Genomic DNA, 23162 nt, shown 5'->3' on the forward strand with positions numbered 1-23162 from the left:
TAAACAGCCGCTACAAACTTACATGCTTCACTTACTATTTCATTGATTTGTTACTCTGGCTTTGTTCTTAGTTATGTGTGAATCCTGAATGTGATTTCTCTATTTCGGCAATGGACTAAGACATGTTTGAATGTTTTTCCCCCTCAAAAAGTTGCGGTTTTGTTTTTGTTTTTTAAAGGAAACAACAATTATCTAACCTTTCAAATGCAGAGTCTGAAATATCAGTTTGAGTGAGATCCAGATATTCCAGGTTTGGGCAAAGCTCCAAGATCTGTCTAACCTGGAAAAGGAAAGGAAAATAATCAGTAAAGACACAAGCCAATAATGCTGCACACAGTGTCAAGAGACAAAATGCAAATAACATTCTCTTGAACTGCAAATCATTTTCACTACCCAAGTGTTTTAAATTCAGGCACATCAGTAATTAATTAGAGGCTGCATAGCCACAATTATTAAATGCCAGTTTCAAATTACATACCATTTTGCTAGACACTGCAGAACTGTATGCCAATACTAATGTCTTCACTGAGGAGCCTACATGTGGGAGGACATTATGAATTAAGCCATGAAGTAAATGTTTTTCCATTTGTGCTATATTAATGGCAAGTGAATCTTCAGCTGCTTCTTCTGCAAAATAAAACCAAAGAGAAAGAATTAAAATATGCTTTGAGTCATTTGGAATTCACATTGCCATATTACATCAAACAAGTTATTGGGAAACTATAGAAAGCTTAACAAGGCGTAAAGTTTCAGAAATTAGCTTAAATCAAACTTCTGCTGAATTCTAGTTCAACATACTACTTAAGCCTCATCTTTAAAAACTATCTGCTTGTTTTTCTGACAGTCCTGAAGAGTTTAACTCCAACGGCAAGTAAAAACAGTAGAGTCTTAACAGAAAATGATCATTAAAGGACTTGGAGAAATATTTAGTACAGATTATGTACTGCTCAGGGCTGTGCTGGGCAGCTGTTTCCACCAACTTGCTTCATACATTGAAACACTATCTCACAGGGCATTTCATATCCTGTGATATAACAGCTTAAAACAAATTTTAAATTAAGCCTAGAATGCATTAAGATGCAAGACGATTCATCCAAACTTCCTGAAGAGATGAAGCCGATCTATTACCTCCTTCCTAACTCCAAACATCCCCATAACTCTTCTTCTACCTGCACTCATGTTTGCTCTCTCATTGATGAATTAATTTGGCTCATTAAAACCAGCTGCCTGCTTTTCCTCCTCCTCACCTTCCATCCCCCTTTTTTTTCACCCAGCTGGGAGTCAGGATTAGATGAAGATGAGGAAAAAGAACACTCCTTTCAGGAACCTTAAGTAGTTGCTAGACAAAACTTCCCAAGTTCTTTTTTTACTGTGTTAGGTCTACTTGGCTTAGTAAGCATTTAATCTAGTCAGAACATAAGTATTATTGCATTTGTCATTATTTTAATGTGCTGGTATCAACTATGATAAAAATCTGTATTTTAAACTGATTTTACACAAAAGACTCCATTTTACATATTTCTTTCTCATAGCTATGTCACCTTCAGTAAAACAAAAAAATCACCAGAATCAGAATTTACCTACCAGATTCATCTATGTCAGCATCTTCATCCCATTCCTGGAAAGCACGACTTTCATCTTTTCTATTTTTCACCCATTCCTCATCAGGTTCTGTTTCAAGATCTGCTGCAGGACCACTATACCAATCACCTACTCACCCCCCCAGCCCCCCCCAAAAAAGAAGGGGGGAAAAAAAAAGTTAAGGCAAACTTCTCATCACTGCAAAAAATAGCAATGAGAACTTCTCAGCATACTGTGACCTAACCTGAAGGTATAAATAGATTTTGCATTCATCTCACCTAAGGTTGGACTAAACCTTGACATAACTGTCGTTTGATCTATATTTTAAAGCTTCAAAAGATTCCTGGAACAGTTTCAGTACCATTACAGAATTCACAGCCTATTATGCTATTCTGAGACATGCCTCTTGTCCTTTTCTTAGTAGGGACCACTATGATTGCAAAAATAACAGAAACGATTACGGAGTATTTGGACTGTGAAGGTGCTAAAGTTCTTTCTGGTAGATAAATTAACCATCAGCTTTTAGTATAACACTTGGTTTAAGACATTTCAGTTTTCCTCTGGAATCTCACAAATATACAGTCAACCAGGGTGTATTTTATTACCCTCTTTTTAGTCACTGCACATGAAAACTCCAGGATCAAGAAACCCAAGTTCCAGAAGCAGCCTACTTACAACAGCTATACAGTACTCGATTATAACATACATATGACTCCAATCAATAGACAATCATTTTTTAGAACATCTGGATGAACACGAATATCAGCAACAGTTCCACTGTTTTAGCTGGTAGGGCACCTCCTCTCCCCGAGGGTTACTGCACAGGCAGAATTTACTTCTAGTTTGGGTATACTGTAGTGTTTGGCTCAGTATAAGCAGGTCTGCTGCCTCCCTCAGCGTAGACATGCTTAACACAAACAGCTTATCCTACTGTCTCACTGCTGGGGGATTCTACTATCCCCAAAGCAAGCGCAACCCCTGTTGAGTAGTATCAAAAGGAACGAGGTTTCTTATATGAGCAACACAGTGACAATGAAATCCTAATTGACTGTCAATCAACTGTGAAGCAAAAGGTTTTGGTGACATTTCTCATCTTCTTTAACTCATCTTTATAATACATAAAAAGCCTCAGAAGCACTCTCTGTATTAGGAGGAAAAAAAGTTAAAAATGTAACTAAGCCTGTAGTTTTATGTTCTTTTTCCCCCCTCTGGCAGTAAATCCTATTTGAGAAGCTTCCACCCAGTTTTGAGCACTTCTGCACAAACAACTGCAGTAGTAGAGACAGTACGTAATGAAAGCAGCTTCCTGTTGTGCCAAAGACAGGTTTAGGAATAAGTCATTTTAAGCAGTTGCCAATTATCTTTTTTGCATAGCACTGAATTATCAAGACAACTAGGTTTTAGATGAAAATGAAAATTTAACTATTTGAATCCTGAAACGTCTCCTCTCCACTCAGTCTTCTGCAGATCAGGGACCAATCTATTATTTTCAGTAAGATTTATCGAACCAAAAAAAAATTAATTCAGATCCAAAAGTCATTTAACTCCTCTCTGCCTCATACAGATTTTAGAAGCCATAAAGGTATGGCCAGAAAGAAGTTTTTAGCTTTTATGTATCTCAAAATTTAAGGTATATATTGTTAGCTTTTTCCTCTTAAAATCTTACAAAGGCACATAAAATACAGCTTATTAAACAGCACCAATGGTCTCCTTTTTACTCAACTACACTGACATGGCAGCAATTGTGAAGCCTGCAATGCCATACTCTAGTGATTGTTTAATAGTCACATAAATATGGAAAAATACAAATAGAATATTTAAAGCTACAGATATACTCTGATGACTTGTAACGGGCCTCACTGGAATACAGAGCATTTTGTCTATTTGAACAGGTACTTTTGCAAAGGTTACGCTTCTCAATAGGAAATTTTAATTAACAGGAGAGTTTGAGGAACATAAGTTATAACAAACCACTTAGTCCTTACTGCAGTAGAAGCTACTGAAGTAAGATATCTACAGAATTAACACTAACATTCATACAGTTTTCTTTGAAGTTTGAATATGAAAAGTAAGAACAGATTGTGAGGAAGTGCTAAAACTCCCCATTTGTTTTAAACTTCCATTCAGCTGTTAGGTCTTAATCACAAGACAGACCTCTCAGAGGAGAACATACTAATCAGGAACTAACAAAAATATATAGATTTTATTTCTACCTAGTAACCTAATTAAATAAAAATATTACTGATATAGGTGTAACAACAGCATTTACAATTCAAAACTCCTTAGATTCTTAAATCTTAAGATGTTTGTATTACTGAATATACTTGTTAGCACTAATACAAGCAAACAAACTTCAGTAAAACTAATCAACAGTTTGCATACAAGATCTACTCATGAGCTACAACCAAGACAACTTTTAGTTTCTTAACTCTACAAGAAAAAGGTATGTTTTGGGGATTTTTAATGTTTAACCAAGTTTCAGGGCACTATCCTTGCCAGAAGGGTACAACCCTCCAGCATGCTCAGCTGTCAGGTTCACTGTAAATGACAGCCTATACAAAAACATTACTTTCTGTAGACTCAGAAATTCTGAAAATTGACATGCTTTTAAAGGAAGAATTAAATTTAACTTACCTCTGGCCCAGCGAACAGGGTAAAGGTGTTTCCAGAGAGATCCAGTTTTAGTCAACTGTGACCATTCAGTGCTTACTTGACTACACTGACATAACTCTTGGGGGTTAAGGTAACTGAAAATGGTCAGCATCACTTCAGGAGGAAGATTAGTAATATTTGTGGTGTGCCCTGTTACTTCAGTTTCTGAAACACAGAAAGTGTGTGTTAGGTGAAGCATGTCCTCATAGCTTTACATAATAGTGGAACGCACATTTTGACTAGGGCAATGAAAAAAGTGTCTGAAAAAATTTTAAACAATTATTTGGCAAAAGAGTTGGAAAAAAATAGGTGTCGCTTTGGCTTTAAAAAGCTTTCACTGTAACACTACCTTAAACAAACAAAAAAATCAGCTCAGTTTTCTGTTTGACAATTTCTCAACTGGCTAGTTTTTTCCAACCCTGACCCCTCAAGAGTCCAAAAAAGCCCTGGACAAAAGCAAACTGCTGCTACTCAACCACAGCAAAATGAAAGCAGGATCTGCTACAAATTAAATGCTTTTAAAAATGCCTTATGTCATAGATGATAAATATACCTGCTTTGCCCCATTCCCAGGAAACAGTACTACCACACAGAATCTACCAGCTGGGACCACTCTCACTGAAAGCACTCAACCTCTTGACTGGGACACAGCAAGAAGTCCATGCTTAACTCTTTGCAGCTGTCTCATAACTTTATTTCTAGCTTTAACTGCAAGCATAGACAACTAATTTTAACTTCTGAATGGTGACAAGCCATTCAAGTTGGAAGGTAATACTAAATACTAGGTTAGAGACTAAAATTGGACCACTGTAATTCATACTTCAATGGACAGCAGTAAGAACCATCTCCAATAGCTCTCCCTTAACGGCATAGTAGAGAGCTGCAAACTATATAAAATAACAAATTCAAGGCTTTGGTTAGTGGGTTTTTTGATGTTTAAAGAGAATTTTTAATGCTTTGTTTAAGGACAAGTTACTTAAGAAAAAAATATTTCTAAAATAGTTTTCAGGAGTCCTTAGAAATAGCAGGTTTCACAGATTAGTAGGAATTTACTTTTAAAGTTAGGACACAAAGCACGTAAGACTTTACAGTGAGACAAGTATCAGGTTTCTTTTTGCAAAGCAGCTTCAAAACTGAACATAATGTAAACTTTACCCTGTGATAATCTATTGCTACTTCAAAAAATATAATTAAATACAGTTTCACTTGATGAATCAATATATTTATTCATATACCTGGCAAGTCACTGCAGGTAAGCTACAGAGAATTTCACACTAAAATGCAGTTAAAACTACACAGGACTGCAAGCTGTGTTATTTTCTTCCAGTTTTACAAAATGTATGCAAGGGACATACTTCCCTCTCCCTGAAGTCTAGAACACAACCATTGCAGAATTACTACTGTCCCAAAACGGCTATTCCAGCTAGACTTAACAGCAAGTAATGCCATAAGGCTACTTCTGTCACATTCATCTGTTCAGACTCAATACTATTTCACACCATGGACCATGATCTTTTCTGAAGGGTTCACCTGGAGGGCAGAAAATGATCAGTTCAGAGAAGTCAAGTTTCATCAAAAAAATCTGATTACAGAGTAGTTTTTCAAGTTTTTCTAATGAGAGCACCATATCTTATCAACACTACAAAGTCAGTTGATGAGGGCTTGCTCTACTTATCAGTCTCACACCCCAGTATTACACTTCCAGTACATTAATTCCCCTTCTTTGGGGCATCAACTCTTCTTTGTTAGTTAAGAGCAAAAACTGTAACGACAACTTAGGCTGCTTCAGTAGTCATAAAACAAGCCTGAAGTGCACTTCAGTAGTTATCCATTTATCCTAAGTTTAATCAGGAAAGGTAGTTACAGGTGAATGCAAATTAAATATCCACTTTCAGAACACACATTTCATCTGACCTACTCACATGCTGCACGGATTCATTCCCTTGCCTCACTCCACACACACAGTTTCTTCCTTTCCGATTCCCAAGAGGCCCAGGGAAGTTAGGCAGTGCAGCTGGGGAAGGTGAGTTGCTTTTAAATTGACATATTGTCAGTTGGCTAACTATTCTGTGTTATTAAACTATCAACAGAAAAGCTTACAAAGCAGTCCTGAAAACCAAGAATTAAATGCAGAGTCTGCAAACAGAAAATATCATTTCAAGAGAAGTATGAAATTAGAAGTTAATTATAATTTCTGCCTGTTTATTATATCAAATATTACCATGGGAGGGAAAGGAAAGGAAGAAGGTCAATAACAGGTAAACAGTGAAGTATTATCTACATTACAACCTGCCAAGAAGCCTATATCAAACAGTAAAGTTCCTGAAGTTTCAAAACTGGTTTGAAAATATTCACATTTTATAAAACTATTTCATCTGCCAGTACATAACTTCAGGTATGTCACTGGTGTGGCTTTTTAGATAAAAACTGCAGTTTGAAAATTACTTTAACTTTAGTTAGATGCTTCACCTTGATCCGCTTTCTCATCCACAGAATACTTAAAGACCTTCTGAAGCTCTTCTGCTTGATTCCACTTATTGAGACCTCTGAATTCTGCAGCCTCCTTCTGTGAGCAGTGCTGTGCAATTACTTTCTTCTTAATATCTTTCAATTCTTCATAAGTAAAGTATTCCATCAACATTGGCTGAAAAACCTAAAGCAAAGGAAAAAGGAAAAAAAAAAGTCTGGTGCTGACGAAGACAGTCAATAATGCTACACAGACCTACCAACACAGAATTTCCTGCTTCAAATTCTCTCCAAGTAAAACATGTCATACATTAAGTGAACGTAAGGACAGGACCATGGAAGTCTTGAGTTCCAACCCTCTGCTTGCCAATGGATCACTACACGGTCTCAGGCAAGCTGTTTAAGTTTTCCCCTTACAGAAAAGGGAAGTGATTAAAGTTGCTTAAACTATGTAACTTATCAAGGTACTCACACAGAAGGCAGAGTGGCAAGGAACTGAAACATGAGAAAAGATTTCTCTTGGACAGACTTCGGAAGATTTACTCTCTCCAGAAGATGCTTCACAGTTTTTGGATACCCATAAATCATCAGACTGGCAGTACTAGTCTATGTTTCGAATATAGGTCAGAGGCTGTTTGGGAGTGTCAGCTTGAGTCATGAAGCACTGGTTTACAGGACTTCTCTTTTTCCTTTAAGTTTTGCTAGACATCCCCTTAAATAACTACGTGCTGCAAACAAATCCCAGCCCCAGTGGACTTTTATAAATTTTTTAAAGGACCAGAATTTCATCACATATTTTCGCTATATTCACTGTTTCAGAACGTGTCACTTTGCAGCCAGAGAACAGCACTATGACATCACAGTCCTGAATGCATACTGGCATAGCAATAAAAACAGAGATTTGTGAAAAAACTGAACCTCTAAGCCCTTTGTCTCTATTCAGTCATTCCAAACCCCAAAGAAGATCAGCATAATGTTTGAGGAAAATTTTTACCTACCTCCTCTTCCTCTTTCATATGAGGAAGGAAATCCCTGGTAAAGGCTTCCAATCTCTCCTTCAGCTGTTTCGCATAGTTTAGCTGTTCATATTCATTCTGAGAAGAAAGCAAAGATTTAACTATTATCTAATCTTGTCCACTCATTCAAGGGTTGAACTGTTAAATAAACCAGTGTTTCAAAGTAAAGCCCATTATGTCTTCTCCATGCATGCAGCATGTTTGCTCTATTTGATGGTAAGAATGTGTTCACTTACAAAGTTTCATAACAAGGTGACAGTCTGTACTGGCCTGTTACTAGGCAGAACAAAGTACTCCCTGCTTGCCTGATTCCAATTTATTTTACTATCAGATATGAATTAACTTGTCTAATCACATTTTTACTTTGGAGCAAAGACTGAAGTCTGCCAATCTACAGTGTCACCCAAAGTTCAAAGTAATAACAGACTAATCTAAGTATTTGTGTGTTTTGCATAAGAATTATTCTAGGATATAGCAGTTTCACTTTATCTTTTAGCTGCATACATTTTACATTAGTTATTCTACAATTCTAGCTTCCAAATTATAATCAGAATTTATAGTCACACATGCTCTATACATACTTACTTTGGAAATTGAAAGAACTCTTAAATAAAGATGTAACTCACTTTTAAATATTAAAAGTTAAACCAATCTCATCTATCAATTTGTTAGCTTGTTCTCTATGTCAGTAATAAGAAGCTAGTTCTGAAGCCTCCCCAGTAATTACAACATACTGAAGTTCCTCATAGCTCTTACAGTAAATGTTGTAAGTTTTTCTTTTCAAACTTCTACAACATCAAGAAACCCTGACTATTACAGAAAAAAAAGCTTAAGCCAGTTTAAACTAAACTAACCACACTCTCAAAAAAAGTTAGTTAACATATCTAAAGAGAGCTAGAGAAATCTAGTTTTCCACACTTAAGAGAATAACACTAGCATCCTATCAGAGAAGGGATAACAAAGTCAAGTGTTAATTTTCCCCTCTCCTTCACTTTCCTTCATTTTCCATTTCATTAATGGAAACAAGACAAATTTTAAGGTTTGATATGCACAGGGAAAAAATTATTTGCATAATTCCCAGGTCAAAAACTGCCTTAGATAGTAAAATGGAATCAATCAACTGCATATTTAGTATTTTTCTTACTGAAAATACTGACTGCATGTACTAGAAACATAACACAGGACGTCAAATTATTACTGGAGACTATAGTTCTTAGAGTGCAGGAAGGGGGAGTTGAGTTGGGTACCCCAGAGGAAAGACATGGCAGAATTTCAAATGGGATTCTACTGGAAAAGAATTTAACAACTTAAAGTTGTGAAAAAGCCAGCTGGAGAAATAACATTTAGAGTTTCTTGAGGACTGGAACATAACAGCATTACTGAGCAACAGATTACTGGAAGGAGTACATGACTCACTAATAGAATAAAACAATGCCGTTTCTTTTTTTCTGACGTCCAGTAATCATCTCCATTTGTGACAATAATACAAAGCTATGTGCCACAAAGAGAGATAATTGGGGTTTCCTAACAAATTAATGAAAAACATTATTTCTAGAGTCAGAAATTCTTTTGACCAATTAGCAGAGCACTCTTCGTATTTGAAACTTCCATGTTGTCTCTCCAGAACACCTGCAATTATACAATGATGGACTTCTGGCACAAAATACACCTCTGAACAGAATTTTTACTAGAAATTTAGTAACTGTGATGAATGGCAAAAGAATTTGTGTTTCGTACTGGAAAATTTTCACTACTGTATCAAGAAACCAGAAATGTTTCTTCTTCCTCATTAGTTTATTAGTAGAGAGTATTAAGAAAAGCTGAGGCAAACTAATACATAATCACAGCATGTTTTCCTTAGGAGACAAGCCCTTCTTATAGTCTACTTACCTTTACATTCTTTAACCCTTTCTCAAAGAGGCTAAGCATCTCTGAGAGTTTGTTGTCCGAGTGCACATTGTACACTGTCCGGCTACGTTGCTGAAGTAAACCAATGATACACTCATTTTCAATCTGCTCATGCATTTTAAATTCCTTGAATGTGGCATAAAGAGACTGCAGAAGAGCCCGAAAATCATTGTTGTTGGAGAAGTTGGTCTTGGAAAGCTAGAAGAAAGAAGAGCTCATAAAAAAATCAATGAAAATCATTACAAGGTCAGGTTAAATCCTTAGAACATGTATTAGGCTCCTGTTACTCATTGCTCCCATTACTTGTAACAGAAAAGCTGAAAACCTTCAGTTTTATAAAGAAAACTGGCAAACATTAAAACTGAATTTGCAATTTGAGCAACTCAAAGACATAAAAAAAAAAAACAAGAGTAATGAATGCTTTTAATTCCAATCTTCAAGTGCAACACATAAAAATCAGAGATTCAAATGCATATACAGGAATACATAAACTAGTCTTCTATGTGAATAGTAACTTCCCTGTAATTTATCTAATTGGTGCATTTAAATATAATTTAATACAACTTCTTCCAGAAGTGGGCAGAATTAATATTGGCATTTGAATACTACAGATTAACAAACATTTACATAATATCCCTATTAATATGACTTTTGAAATTACTCACAGTTTATAATTATTTTAACCTTCATGACTGACTTGCCATTTGATTTTTATTTGTTAACAGGAACTGACACAAATTCTATATAAAACCTTCAAACTTGTTTTAAAGCTTTCAAAAAACTCATTATGCATGGACACTTCATGTATATGTTTCCTCTTACAGTTCATTAAAATAGTAAGCCACCCACACTCTGATTCTGTTAACTCCCCAAAATAAGTTAACAGAACAGTTTTACAACGTTGTGCTTTGTGAGGTTTCAGTAAACTAAGGGATTTAACTGCACAATTCTCTGATTTCCAGTGGCAACTATGTAACTGCATTTCCCATCACAGGCTCTGAAGCAAAAAAATGAAGCTATAGATTTTAGAAATATTAGGAGGAACTAATGATAACTACACAAGTTTAACAAAGTGTAACACATGCAATAATGCACATTGTGAAGAAAAGTGTTACATTTAATCAGACAAATTCTGAAGGCAACTGCCTCATTCCACATGAATGAACAGAGCTTAAAAAAACGGCAAAGTAGCATGGTAAGTTTTTAAAGGAAGATCATCCTTGAGAGAAGAATGCAGTTATAGCATTAGCTTTAAGCAGCAGGTAAGATCAAAGCTGTATTTAAGGAACATAACCAGTCTTGTGAAACCTTGAGATAAACAAGCGTAGAAAGATTTCCCGGTAGAAATCAATGCAATCTCCCCATCCCAGCAGGTAACTGGAAGGCTTAGCCACTTTCCCAGAGCTACATTTCAGTCCTTACTAAGAAGTCATGATTGTAGGTCCCTGAGCCTCCCTTTAGGGATGTATTATCCACATGGAACGTCGAGTCCTACCACGTGAATACAAACTATACTTGCTGTCAGAAAAGGCTTCCAGTGGACCAAGAACCAAGAAATCATGACAGCACAAAGTTCTAGGTAACATGATAGTGCCTTTTTTACATGCGTACAAACAGTCACCATTAGCAACAGTACATTTTAAAACTGCATTTTCCTTTGGTGAATGTAGAAATGTAGCATTTTTTCCATTCTTATGTTTTAGTCCACGTGCAGCTTCAAGAATCATAGCCTACAGAAGAATACAACAGCAAGCATTCTAAAAATAAGAATATTTTAATTTAATTCAGAAAACAAGCCACTGGCATATTTAGAAGTGGTTTAGTTTACAAAGATTCTTGAATCTAAGGGTTTTACTCGAAATGGGCATCTAAGACACGGAAGTTCATACATAATACTTACATGCATCAAAAATAACCATAATTTGAGATATCTAAAAAGTCTATCACTTAAAAAAAACAAATGCAATTATTCATTCTGACATTGCATTGCCACTTCCTGGCACCCACTAGCAATGCAACCGAAACACGCTGGGCATCTGCCAAGTACTTATGCAACTCCAAGTCAGCTGGGCACACTGTATGTTACATGCTGTACGTATGAGCAAAATGATTGTCATTACGGAAAAAAAAAACATTTACTTAGCTTCAGCAGGGATAGAAAATGGGGCAAAGTTAATGTTTTGGGTTTTTTTCCCAGCATCTTTTAGACCAACTACTGACAGGTCAGAAAATGTTTGTGAAGCACTGTGTTAGGATTTGAGGCATGAATTGTTACGTACTTATCACAAACACAAACAGGTCTTGGCTCTGAGACCATTTCTATCCTATGCTAAGCTCAGACAATGCAACATACAGAGCAGTGGTACCAAATCAAACTACAGGCTAGACTTTCCACACTGAAAAACAGAAGTCTGAACAATCCCAGGAGATGGGTGCAGAAATACCTCTTCAGGGTAGCCTCCTCACCTCCAACCATTTGTGATTCAGACCTCAATAATGATGAAGTTTGGTTTCTAACGTAGCATTTCTCTTGATCAAGGACTGTCTCAAAATTGTTGATGCTACTCATAAGGATCTACGATACCTGAAGTCAGTCCCCAAAGACCCTTTTCCCCAAGAATCCCATTTGCTCCCAAATTCTTGGCATTCTGATTGACGTAAAAAACATAAACAAGGTTGCTGAAGCGTGTAACAGGAAGGTTAGACAAAACTACTGTATTTTGCTGTTGGGTTAAGAAAAAAAAGAAATCACAAAATTGGTTCTGATACAACATAGCATCTTCTCATCCTTCCAACTCAAAAACCTTTCCAGGACTCAGTCTTCTGTTGAACCTAGCTATTACCATCCACACATCTGGAATAAATAAAGAATCCATTTGTGCATACAATTTAAGAATTCTTGTTATAAACATATTGTTATAGAAGCCACTATAACATGAAATGCTTGCATATTCACCTCTGCCACTGAGGCTTCCAGCAGATTCCCAAGAGATTAGGGACTATGGAGAGGATATTGAAGTTTAATGACTGTACTTGAATCAGCAATCGGTACATTAAAAGGTCAGCCGAAGCTGAGGAAAACTGGCTGTTCAGAGGACAGGTAGCCTAGCAACAAAGTCACTCGGTCAGATCTGTAGTTTCATTACCAGGACTGATGAAGTCTTATGACGGGAAAACATGACTATTAACAGATAGCAGCTGCTCCACTCCAAGGTCCACTTTTCACCAGCTCTACACAAGGAAAACTAGTCCAGGAGGTTAGTAGCGCAAAAAGAAAAAAACCACCACCCCCCAAACCTGGATGGAGAATCCTAAGAGAACAGCAAGGGGGAGGAAATGGGATTGTATTAAGGATATTTGCTGACTGGTCAAAAATACAAAGCACAGTGCGTGCGTGTTCCCTAAGCAGGCTTACAACACACCACACTAAACTGATTATCACAGCCACAGGTGTTAGAGATACCTGGGAGCTTTCTGGACTTCTGAAGACATTAGATTTAAACAATTTTAAGTTACACCACAACTATTTTTGTGTTTGAAATGCAAACTCGAATTGAGGAGCTGTACCACAAGAGAAACAATTGTGGTGTCTCCTGAAATTTAAGAATTGTACGTAATCCAAACAGTCTGAGCAACAGGCCAAACAGTCAATTACACTGCAAATTCTGTCTGAAACACTTCAGACACCTTTGGCTGTTGCAGGCATACGCTAAAAGCAGCCAGGAGCTGTTAAATTCAGTATTAACTTTATTTAAAAATAAATTAAAAAAAATAAAAAAGAAAAATAGAAAAAAAAAAACACCACACAGAACCACACCACACATCAACTTTATTGCATGTAAACTGGGGAAGGTACATCAATAATCCAAGGGCCACTGTGGTGCCAGTGCAGTGAAGTAAAGCACGAGGTCATAAAATTTATCAAATCTATTCCAAGTAAGAGCATGACAAGGGGACAGTCACCCTAACCTAGGGCTGCAGTTCTCTAAAGTTCTTCATACTTAACCGGTCAGTTTAGGGGTTTTGCAGTACACAAATACAAGACTGAAATAAAAACTGGAAATATTGATTTTACACATTGCTTTCAACCCTGCTGAAAACTAGTGTTAGGATTATTAAGAAGTAGATCTTAGAAGTTTTCTGCCATTGATTCAAGATCAGGTAATTCCACCCTTCCTTTGCAGGAAAAAATAGTAACTCTGAATTAAGAACTCACTTGATGGACATTTTTTAAACCTCAAATTACACAATTAAAGAATAGCTATGCTTGAAAAAATCTTTGTAGCTCAGACAATCATATACTGGTTTTAGGTGAGTGCCCAACTCCACTGGACTACAACAGAGCTATTAACATGGTCAAGATGAATGTACAGAGATGTAGCAAACAAACCCTCTTCGTTACTGTAAGCTACTGTTTCATTTTTGTGCTTCAAGAACATGACGACAATATCAGCAAAATTAACAGTAATTGCTATTCATACAGTGCTTCATGTTCACGACACTCAGCTGAAGGTAAACCTACATTCAACTCTTGCATCTCCTTTGTGTGGCTTGAGTGCTTTCATGGAAAAAAAAGAAACTGTCAGACGAAGACAGAGATATTTCTATCCAAAATGTTGTGAATAAATAAAAAAAGCTCAAGACTGCTAATTAAATCACCGAACAAAACACAGTACTACTTGGTTTCTGGAAGTGTTTTACATATGTGCCAATATGGAAAAATGTCTTCCTAGAAGAAGAAAATTAATTTTCCAGAAATGTTAGTTTACAATGAGTAAACTGAAACAGTTATTCCATAATATGTATGCCAAAAATACATTTAATGAGTGGAAAGGTTTGCTTCTTCCTTAAAAATATCCAAGCATACTATTAACTGGCAAGGAGAAAGTAGCAAACAGAAATAAAGAGAGAGAAGTACGCTGCTTTTATCAGACTAACACAGCAGCAAGCAAAGTGTATGCAGTGTGCTAACTTTCCCAGTTGCAAGCACCTCCCTACTCCCAGCTGCAAGCTGGAAAACAACAAAAATATGAGGAAAGAGAACAGGAATGAGAAAATTGATTTTTCCACTCTGCCCAAAGATCTCACAAATTTAAAATGGAATAATGACTCAAGGTTAAAGAAGTTAAAAGTGGCTACAAATTCACAAACTGCTTTATTTCTAATGAGGGTTTCCCTATCAGCACTTGTAACTTCTGATACCAGTAACCCTAAAAATTTAGTCTGGAATCTAAAAAATATTGAAGGCAATTTTTCTTCCTTTTCATGTATCATCGCAAGTAACATTTTTGATAGGTCATTCCTATATATTCTGCTTTTCACGTGTAACCATGGTGCTCGTTAAGACCTATACAAGCTGCTGATTGCCACTGGAGGTAAAATAAAGATATAGCATTCCTGATGATCAGTGCAGACTAGATTTCTACCACTACTTACCTGAGTAGATTTAAAACTCTCTAAAGAAAATAGTAAAATCTTTTTCATTATGGAGCTGTCAGACCACTTCGATGAAAAAAAACTAATATTTTAGAATAGAATAGCACCAAGAAAAAAAAAAAAACAAACAACAGCATGGCATGACTAGTCAGCTACAACTTTTCACTCTTACATTTTTAGGTATTATCACTTCACATATGCAATGGCACTAAAATTCAAAGGACAGGAACTTGGACTCTGCAGAGATATTATCTCAATTTTATGAGCAAGAAAATGGAGGGACAAGGACCGTAACAAGGTGTGCCTTTCTCAACACCAAGAGCATGTGGTTTCACGTTATACTTAATCTGCTGTAACTCACGGGGTGGGGATGGAGGAGGGAAGACCCAGAAGCAGCAGCCCTGCCCCTCCTTCCAGCTGTACATTCCTATGGAATATGCTCTAGCAGTTATGCAGCTGCAAGATGAACCCATCTGGTGTACTAATCCAGTAAGAAGTTGTGCCTTTTTAGTGGGTTCATTTGTCACCTGGTCAGTGCACTAGTCTGACAGCCAGCCTGCAGTGACACCCAGTTACACGCAATGTCTGTCTCAGGAAACCACAACAAGAAGTTCAGTTTGTATTGTCACCAAGGAAGAACTACAGTGCCAAGATTGCAAAAAGGGTGACTGTCCTCCCAGTGTCACCTGCTCCTTGGCTTATCTTTATGTAGAGGTATACAAGGTGAACAGTAAGAGAATTAGCTAAACTACTTCACGCTCCAGCTGTTCAGATGTATGATGCCTTAAATCAGAGGAGTAATACAGGTTTATCTGCTCTGGGTGCTTTTCTTGGCTGTGGGTCAACTCAAAATAATAGTAATTAGTAAGGCAGGCAGGACAGGATCTGGCAGAACTCAACAAGAAACTGAAAACTTTCAAATGCCTGTTGTCTTCTCTGTATAATACTGTCCTCTATGTAATCTCATCAGTTGTTTTGCAGCTTAACTAAAATCTTGAAATAGCCTTTGGAAAAAAAAAAAAACAAAAACAACAAACACTATATTAAGTCAAAGATTAAGGCAGACAAAAATATTTTGTTTTTCAAAGAGTGCAGGCAACAGGGCAGGTAGAATCTTGTACTCTCTATATTTTGAAAGGCTAAGGTCAAGATGATAAATGCCAAGCATAAGAGCACAGCGGAGGTGGAAACAAACTGCTGTATTTCATTTTTGTTGGGGTCTTTCATATCACTCTCTTGCACTACATACGCCATCAATTTTGTCTAATGAACACATGTAGATCAGTTTTCGAATAATGACTGGCTTTTCACAAAGAGATGTAAATAACAATATGGGACTGACTGCACCAAGATTTTCAGTGATGCAATGCTATGAGTGTCAGACCCCCTTGGGGACCGTAGCAGAAAGCACATCTCAGGAAGCACTGATAAAATCAGCTGAGCCTCCTCCACCATGTGGTTTCCACAAGTAGAATTCTACCAGGGATGAAGGGACACAGGCTGTCTGCAGAGATGAACCCAACAAAACATTAAAGAAAAATCTAGCAAGGATATGAAAGAAAAGGGCCTCAAATGAAAGCATGACCAACACTCACAATGATGATGCTATTTCAGTATCTGTGTCACAGCATTTCTCATACACATTCTGGATGCCGTAGAAGGCTTCTTTCCTGTCCTATACCCTCACACAGAGAGGTTCCTGCTAAGACCTCGCCTTTTGGCCTTCTGTCAGGACATTAGATCTAAAGTCCCAAGAGTGAAATAACAGCAGCCTCAAGGCTCCTCTCCACTCTCCCACTGCAATAACTCACAAACTACAAACACAGCAAAAATGCCTTTGCCCCTCTGCAGCAGTCTCACTGAAATTTCTTAACACAATCAAAGGTGGGCACCGGAAAAATTCACCACTCTGGCTTAATCCACCTTCAGCACTAACTGCAAAAACAAATAAAACGCCAAGTCTCTCAAGAATTACAACTTATACTCTAAGCTAAAGCATATCCTAGGATAGCTGCATAAAACCTGTATGAACACCAATACGCACTAATTACAGTCTCTAGCTTTTCAGAGGGCATCAATTTCTCTTTTTTTTTTTTGTGCCACAGATTAGGAGAGAATAAATTGTTGTTGCTTAAAGCACAGAAGGGCAAAGGTGGGTTATTACTGCACTCCAGAGCAGGCTGGAAGAGAGGACAAAAGACCAGAGCAACATGCAAAGGGTGAACAGAAAACTTTTTTCCTACAATTGGAGAGCAAAAATAGGTGCTAAGCAATTACTTGGAAAAACCCTGCTACTGTGTCTGGCATAAGAAAACACTCTCAGGTTTTTCTTATGAAGGCAAAAAAGAGAGACAAAAGGGTGAAGCATCTGCCAGGTAACAAAAAATAGGTGGTTTGGCTAGACAAAAAAATAAAGAAATGGTGAGAAAGTTTGAGGCAGCAACAAGAGCTAAAAGTGTCCTGAAAAACGGAGCAAATTTACTATGCAGGTCTGAAGACCCTCAGCTAAACTCCAAACATGTTTTATCACTGTTGTTCCCCCATTTCAGACCTCCTTTGGCACTTCACTTAAAATGCATTTGCTTTAAAGTGTAGATATTTAAAACACACTGTCATTTTGAAGATTAGTCTGGAAGTATTATTCTGCATGAAAAATGAATTCAAAGGTGTTATTTCCCAATAGGTATAGCAAGAAGTTACTGAACTATTCAGCATCCAGAAGCTAAGATGGAAAGATGGCTGGTAGAGTCTCTGATGAAATACTCAGAGGCATGGACAGCAAATTGCTCACCTATGTCTGGACGCTAATGAGGAGGTTTAATTTCCTTCCATCTTCTTCTGGGAGTGATGGTTTAGCCCATCGTTTGCAGACTTATTAGCACTAAGCATCCTAAGTAGCTGTTTATTCATCCTAAACATTGGTGAAAGCAAATGCTCAATGCTACAGAATGTTAATTGGTAATAAACAAATACTACGAATTTCTAGCTCAACATACACATATTTGAAGCAGCAGTGGAAAATGAACGGCAGTGTACTGAAAAGGGATTTCAAAAGTAGAACAAAAGCTTTACCAACATTTGTTGACTAGAACAGAAAGAGACTTATCTTCATTGAACAGTTATTTTCTGTTCTCAAAGACATCAAGAAAAAACACTTGACTTTCTATTTCAAAGTCACAATGTTGATTATTTAATTTTTTCAAATTTCAGTCCCCTTTGCTGCCGCAAAAAGTGTAATTATAATGTGGTCACCCAATTCCCTTCCCAATGCTTTACAACATCAATTCAACTTAATTCAGGAGTATTTTTCACTCCTAAAACGGTTCATTTGCAATATCCTTATTGTAAGAACATCACAAATTTAACACATGAAAACAATTCATTCTCTTCAGCAGAGGCCAAAATGTGCAAGGAAGGGAAACAACTGAAGCACAATAGAAGGCTACTGAAATAGACACAAAGGTGAAAGACAAATGCAAGTTATCAAAAGAAACCATTATTAGGAAATAGAGAGGAACATTTTAGCTATATGGAAGTTTTGAAAAGAATCCTACAAAAACAACCAAGGACTTGTCACTGCAGGTAAGTAGAACAGAACAGCATTCAAACAAGGAGGACAAGAGGACACAGAAAACCAGCAAAAAAGTCCATATATACATAGATAAAAGAAGAAAAAGGAATACTTTAAGTCAACTATTTAACTGGAAGGGCAGAGATGACAACAGCAAAATTAAATGTCTTCTTTGCTCAAGTCTTCATAAGGAAGTTAATTAGGAAAAATATTTACGGCAATTAATTTTTAACAAGGAGTCAGAAGTACAGGCTAGAAAAGAAATATACTAGTTAAATATTTATACAAGTTCAATGCCTTCAAGTCAGCAGAACATGACAAAATTGATCAGAATTTCCTGGAAGAACTAGCCCAAGTAATTACTGAACCATGAGAAATAACTACAGAGATCTTTTGTAGAAAGGTGAGATCACAGAAGACCGAAGTCAGGCAAACAGAAGAAGGACCTCAGATGTTTTTGACCAAACACCCAAAGGTTTCACAATAAATCTGAGCTATTAAAGCAGCTGTTTACTTCTGCAATGGTTAGTCCTGTTCCCTCCTCCCATACCACCAACCTGGTTCTGCAGCTTGTCTGACCTCTTAGTGAGCCGGTTTTACTGAATCACCTTTCACTTCAGTGCGCTGGATGAACTAGCTGCTCATCAAGGGGCCATGCAAGCACAGAGGATATCGTCAACAATTAACCCTTCCAGCAGCAGCTAATTGTTAGATCTACTCAGTCACAGCATGAAGTCTCACACCAGTTTTGAGAGGCAGACAGAAAGACATCAGAACAAGTCATCAATCACCAATAACTGCATTACAGCATTTAGAGCAAGACTATTTTTCCTGTTGCTTTTCCTAAAGCAGCCTAAATTCGATGGGTAATTCTGTAACACAAAGATTTGAAAACATACTCTTCAGCTGCAGTAACTCCACAAGACAGCAGGAAGTTTGAAACCCCACGCAGCAATACCAGGGGTCTTGTCTCTGGGAAAGGCCCAGCCAAAATTTCATGAAAGCCTGTATCTACACCAGAGAATGCTACTTGAGTAGCCCTGATCTTGAAGCCAATGAAGTGACAATCAGCCAGCACAGATCTGTTTAGAAAAAAGAATCTGATTTCCTTTTTGATAAGATAACCAAACTACTGAAGAGGAAGATAATACATGTTACAGATCATGATTTCTCTAAGGTTTTTGGTACTGTTTTGCCTTACAGCAAACTAATACAGCCTACAGGAAATCGCAAGGTAGCTCAAGCACTTGGAAGCAGTGCTCTCAAGCCATAGCTACCAATGTTTCCAGCCAAACCACAATGGGATTTTCAATACACGACCGGTTGAAATCTGTGCTGCTTCGTGACAGATACGATACTTTCAGCCACAGCTGGGAAAGGGAAGCTGGTAATACACAAGTGGTGCATTCTCAAGTGTGGGATACACAAGATCATAATGTGACAACAGAAACAGTCTCTACTGGACATCAACATGTTGACTTGGACAAGTGTATACTTCTACACACAGGATATAAGTCTAATGACAAATATGAAAAGAAACTTGAGCATCAGTCCTCAGAGAAGCACAGGATTATAGAGAAGCACAAAGCGAGTATGCTGCTATTATACAAAAAAGAAAAAAGGGCTTGCAGAATAACATATCCAAAACACATCTGCTCTACTCAGCACCAGCAGTGTCCCGTTTTGCACAACAGATTTCAGGGAAACGGAGACATAATTAGGCTGAGGTTTCACAGTAGCTTAAGCCAATCTAGTCACTGGCTGTCATGGTCCCACCCTCTGCCTCACATTGGCTTCAGTACTCATCTGACCAGTGCTTGCTGGCAGCACTACATCGGCAGAAAAACTACTCGCTCCAGAAAAAAAAACGTTTTCTGCCAGCTTAGAGCCTTTGTGAGTCACTTCAAGTGCTGATGGGAGCAAGAAAGGAACAAAGTCGTTACAGCGGCAGTCAGATAGCTTAAACTGTTACAGAACAGCAGCTTAGTCCTGACAAAAGCAACAAGTACGCTGAGGTACAGAAAACGTGACCCATATGTTGAAGTAGAATGAATCAGTTTGCTTAGGCCAGAAAACAGATAACTAAGAAGGAGGACATGGCTACAATTTGCAAATGGGCACAAGATCTTACTGAAAATGAAGAATGGTTGACTAGAGATAGGAAAACAGAATCTGCTCTATTTGTAGCAAAGATGACGTCAGGCATTAGGAGAAGCATTTTAACTATAAAGGCTGTCTGCTGTAGCACTCCACTACCTAGAGGGGGGCACATCCTCTGAGGACTTAAAAGAATCTACTTATCAGAGCGGTGACAGATTTGATAACTTTGTGGGTTTCCTTACAAAACAGAATTTTAGTTCTTCTTATTATCCAAGTCCAGGGCAGCGAGTACAAGCAGGTAAAAATGCCATTTAAGAAGGCAGCAAACGTGTGGTGAGATCTCTGCTAGCAACAGTTAAAAAAGAAGTAGGATAACTTTCCTAATGCACCAAACATCTTAAATGTCTGATTCACTGTTCTGTCTCACATCAAGTCCTGGAAGAACAAAATAAACTGTGTCTCTCTGTCCTAAAGGAAGTACCTATGTACTTTACTCATCAATAACATTATAGTCGCTCCCCTGACATGTAAAGCACAGATGCACCCATTTCACCCTCGCTAACATTTGGTGGAATTTACTAGATTCAGCTGCTAACATACAGCAACCACATTACAGTGTACGGTGAGCATAAGGAACAGCAGGTAACATAATTCACAAAATTAAAGACCCCTCAAGGACAAATTAAACTTATAAAGAGCATGGCTTTACAGATTATAATTGCTATGTAAGCAGAACTACAGTCTTATCTAATTACAGCATCTCAATCACACAAGAAGGAAAGTCAAACACAGTTCAGAGAGTTTTTTCTGATGCAAAGCTAGCATTACTCTAATACAAAGGTCATAGGCCAAGCACAGTCCCCAAGTTCTGAAACAGGGTTAAAGGATGCAAGATTGAATACTTTAAAAGAAGCACCATTCATTCACGCTTCTACTTCAAAAGAAAAAGGAAGCAAGCAAACTCCTGTATAATTTTTTTTTTAGAAAATGAGAGATTACATTCATTGCAAACTGGGTAGTTTTAATCAAATTTGCCAATATTTAGGAAAACCAACCATTCCTGCCCAGGCACTTTTACTTTTAGCAAGTCACGGTGAATTTTGTCAAAACTTTGTGGGAGGCTCAATAAAAGCGACAGAAATTCCCCCCTAGGAATAAAACCCAGAGGACTACAGTATCTGGAGGTTCAAACAAAACCTGTTCAGCTGCTGTCAATAATATGCTAATACTGCTGCTGAAGGCTGGGGGGAGAACAGTCCCAGGTGTTTGCTTCCCTTCATATAAAATCCACTCTGTTAAGATATCACAGGTTTTCATGTCGCCATAGATTAAAAATAAAAGTTAACTGCAAACACACAGATAAAAGGCAAAGTGATATTACACAAGGTCTCACCTTCTCCTCCCCCCAGACCCTCTGCTCAGCCTGTTCAGTTAGCTAACCCAGCAAAAAACAACTGACATGTTCTTTACCCAATTAGCAAATTGAACAGGCTCACACGAAGGGATCTGGTGAGCCCCAGAGCAGCACAAGGTGGTATGTGGAGAACAGGGGAAGGAAGGGAGAACTCCCCCTATCCTGGTGGCAGCAGTAAGCTATTATACTGTCTCTCATGTAACTTCATCCTCCTTTTAAATGTCTGTTAGCCAACCTGGTTCTCCAAACAGCCATTTATGCCCAGAGATGGGAGGCACTACTTCTTTCAGTACAAGTGCTGGCTTTGAAGTATTTCCCTGAAACCCTTCCATTACACTCAAAGCTGCTGCAGCAAAGTTTGCCTTTCAGGTGACACATCAGCCGTATTACTAACTACCCTGACACAAGAACAAAAACTACTTTTGTCCACGGGTAAAATTATCTATATTTAAAATAAAAAAAAAAAACCTACCTAGCGTATCTTTAAGGTACTCACCAAGTAAACGCTGCACACAAAAACGCAGACGCAGCCTCTTGCAGACTGTTAGCGAGCACCACGCACAACATCAACAGAAAGCGACGGGGATTGCTGCCTGCCCCGCCGCCCCCCTCAGCGCTACGGCCCCGCCGGGGCCCAGAGGCACCCGCCCGCAGCCCCGCGCCGTAACGGGGGTGGCTGGTCCGCCACGGCTGGCCCCGGCGCCCACTGCCCAGCCCCGAAGCAGCAAGGCCGGGGGGATGTGCGGCGGCGCCTCCCTCCCTCCCCACGGCCCGGCGAGAGAGAAGGCAGCGGGAAGGCGTGGTCCCCGCGGGGAAGCGCCGCTCCTCCACGCCGAAGAGAGCGGGACACCCCGCCGGGGGCCGCCGGTGCACGAGAACCGAGGGGAGCCCCGGCCCGGCCCTGAAGGGGCCGAGCGGGGCGTGGGGCGCGGCGGGAAAGGCAGCACCACCAGCCCCGCTGCCCGCGGCGGGAAGGGCCGGAGCGCCCGGGAGCTCCGCAGCAGCGGTGAGGAGAAGG

The 23162-nt window shown here is 38.5% G+C and overlaps 1 protein-coding gene across 1 annotated transcript in view; it reads right to left on the minus strand.

Moving 5' to 3' along the window:
- The window catches only part of FBXL5 (F-box and leucine rich repeat protein 5), a 36442-nt gene that overhangs the window by 13038 nt on the left and 242 nt on the right, over positions 1–23162 (minus strand). Inside the window, exons 2-8 of the mRNA XM_068403554.1 lie at positions 9606–9821; positions 7698–7793; positions 6703–6886; positions 4216–4398; positions 1585–1710; positions 479–627; positions 198–280 (exon numbers count right to left, since the gene is read on the minus strand). Coding sequence (XP_068259655.1) covers positions 198–280; positions 479–627; positions 1585–1710; positions 4216–4398; positions 6703–6886; positions 7698–7793; positions 9606–9821 — 1037 coding nt within the window. The remainder of the gene's footprint in view (positions 1–197; positions 281–478; positions 628–1584; positions 1711–4215; positions 4399–6702; positions 6887–7697; positions 7794–9605; positions 9822–23162) is intronic.

The sequence above is a fragment of the Nyctibius grandis genome, chromosome 6 (assembly GCF_013368605.1).
Source record: "Nyctibius grandis isolate bNycGra1 chromosome 6, bNycGra1.pri, whole genome shotgun sequence".
Taxonomy (NCBI): domain Eukaryota; kingdom Metazoa; phylum Chordata; class Aves; order Nyctibiiformes; family Nyctibiidae; genus Nyctibius; species Nyctibius grandis.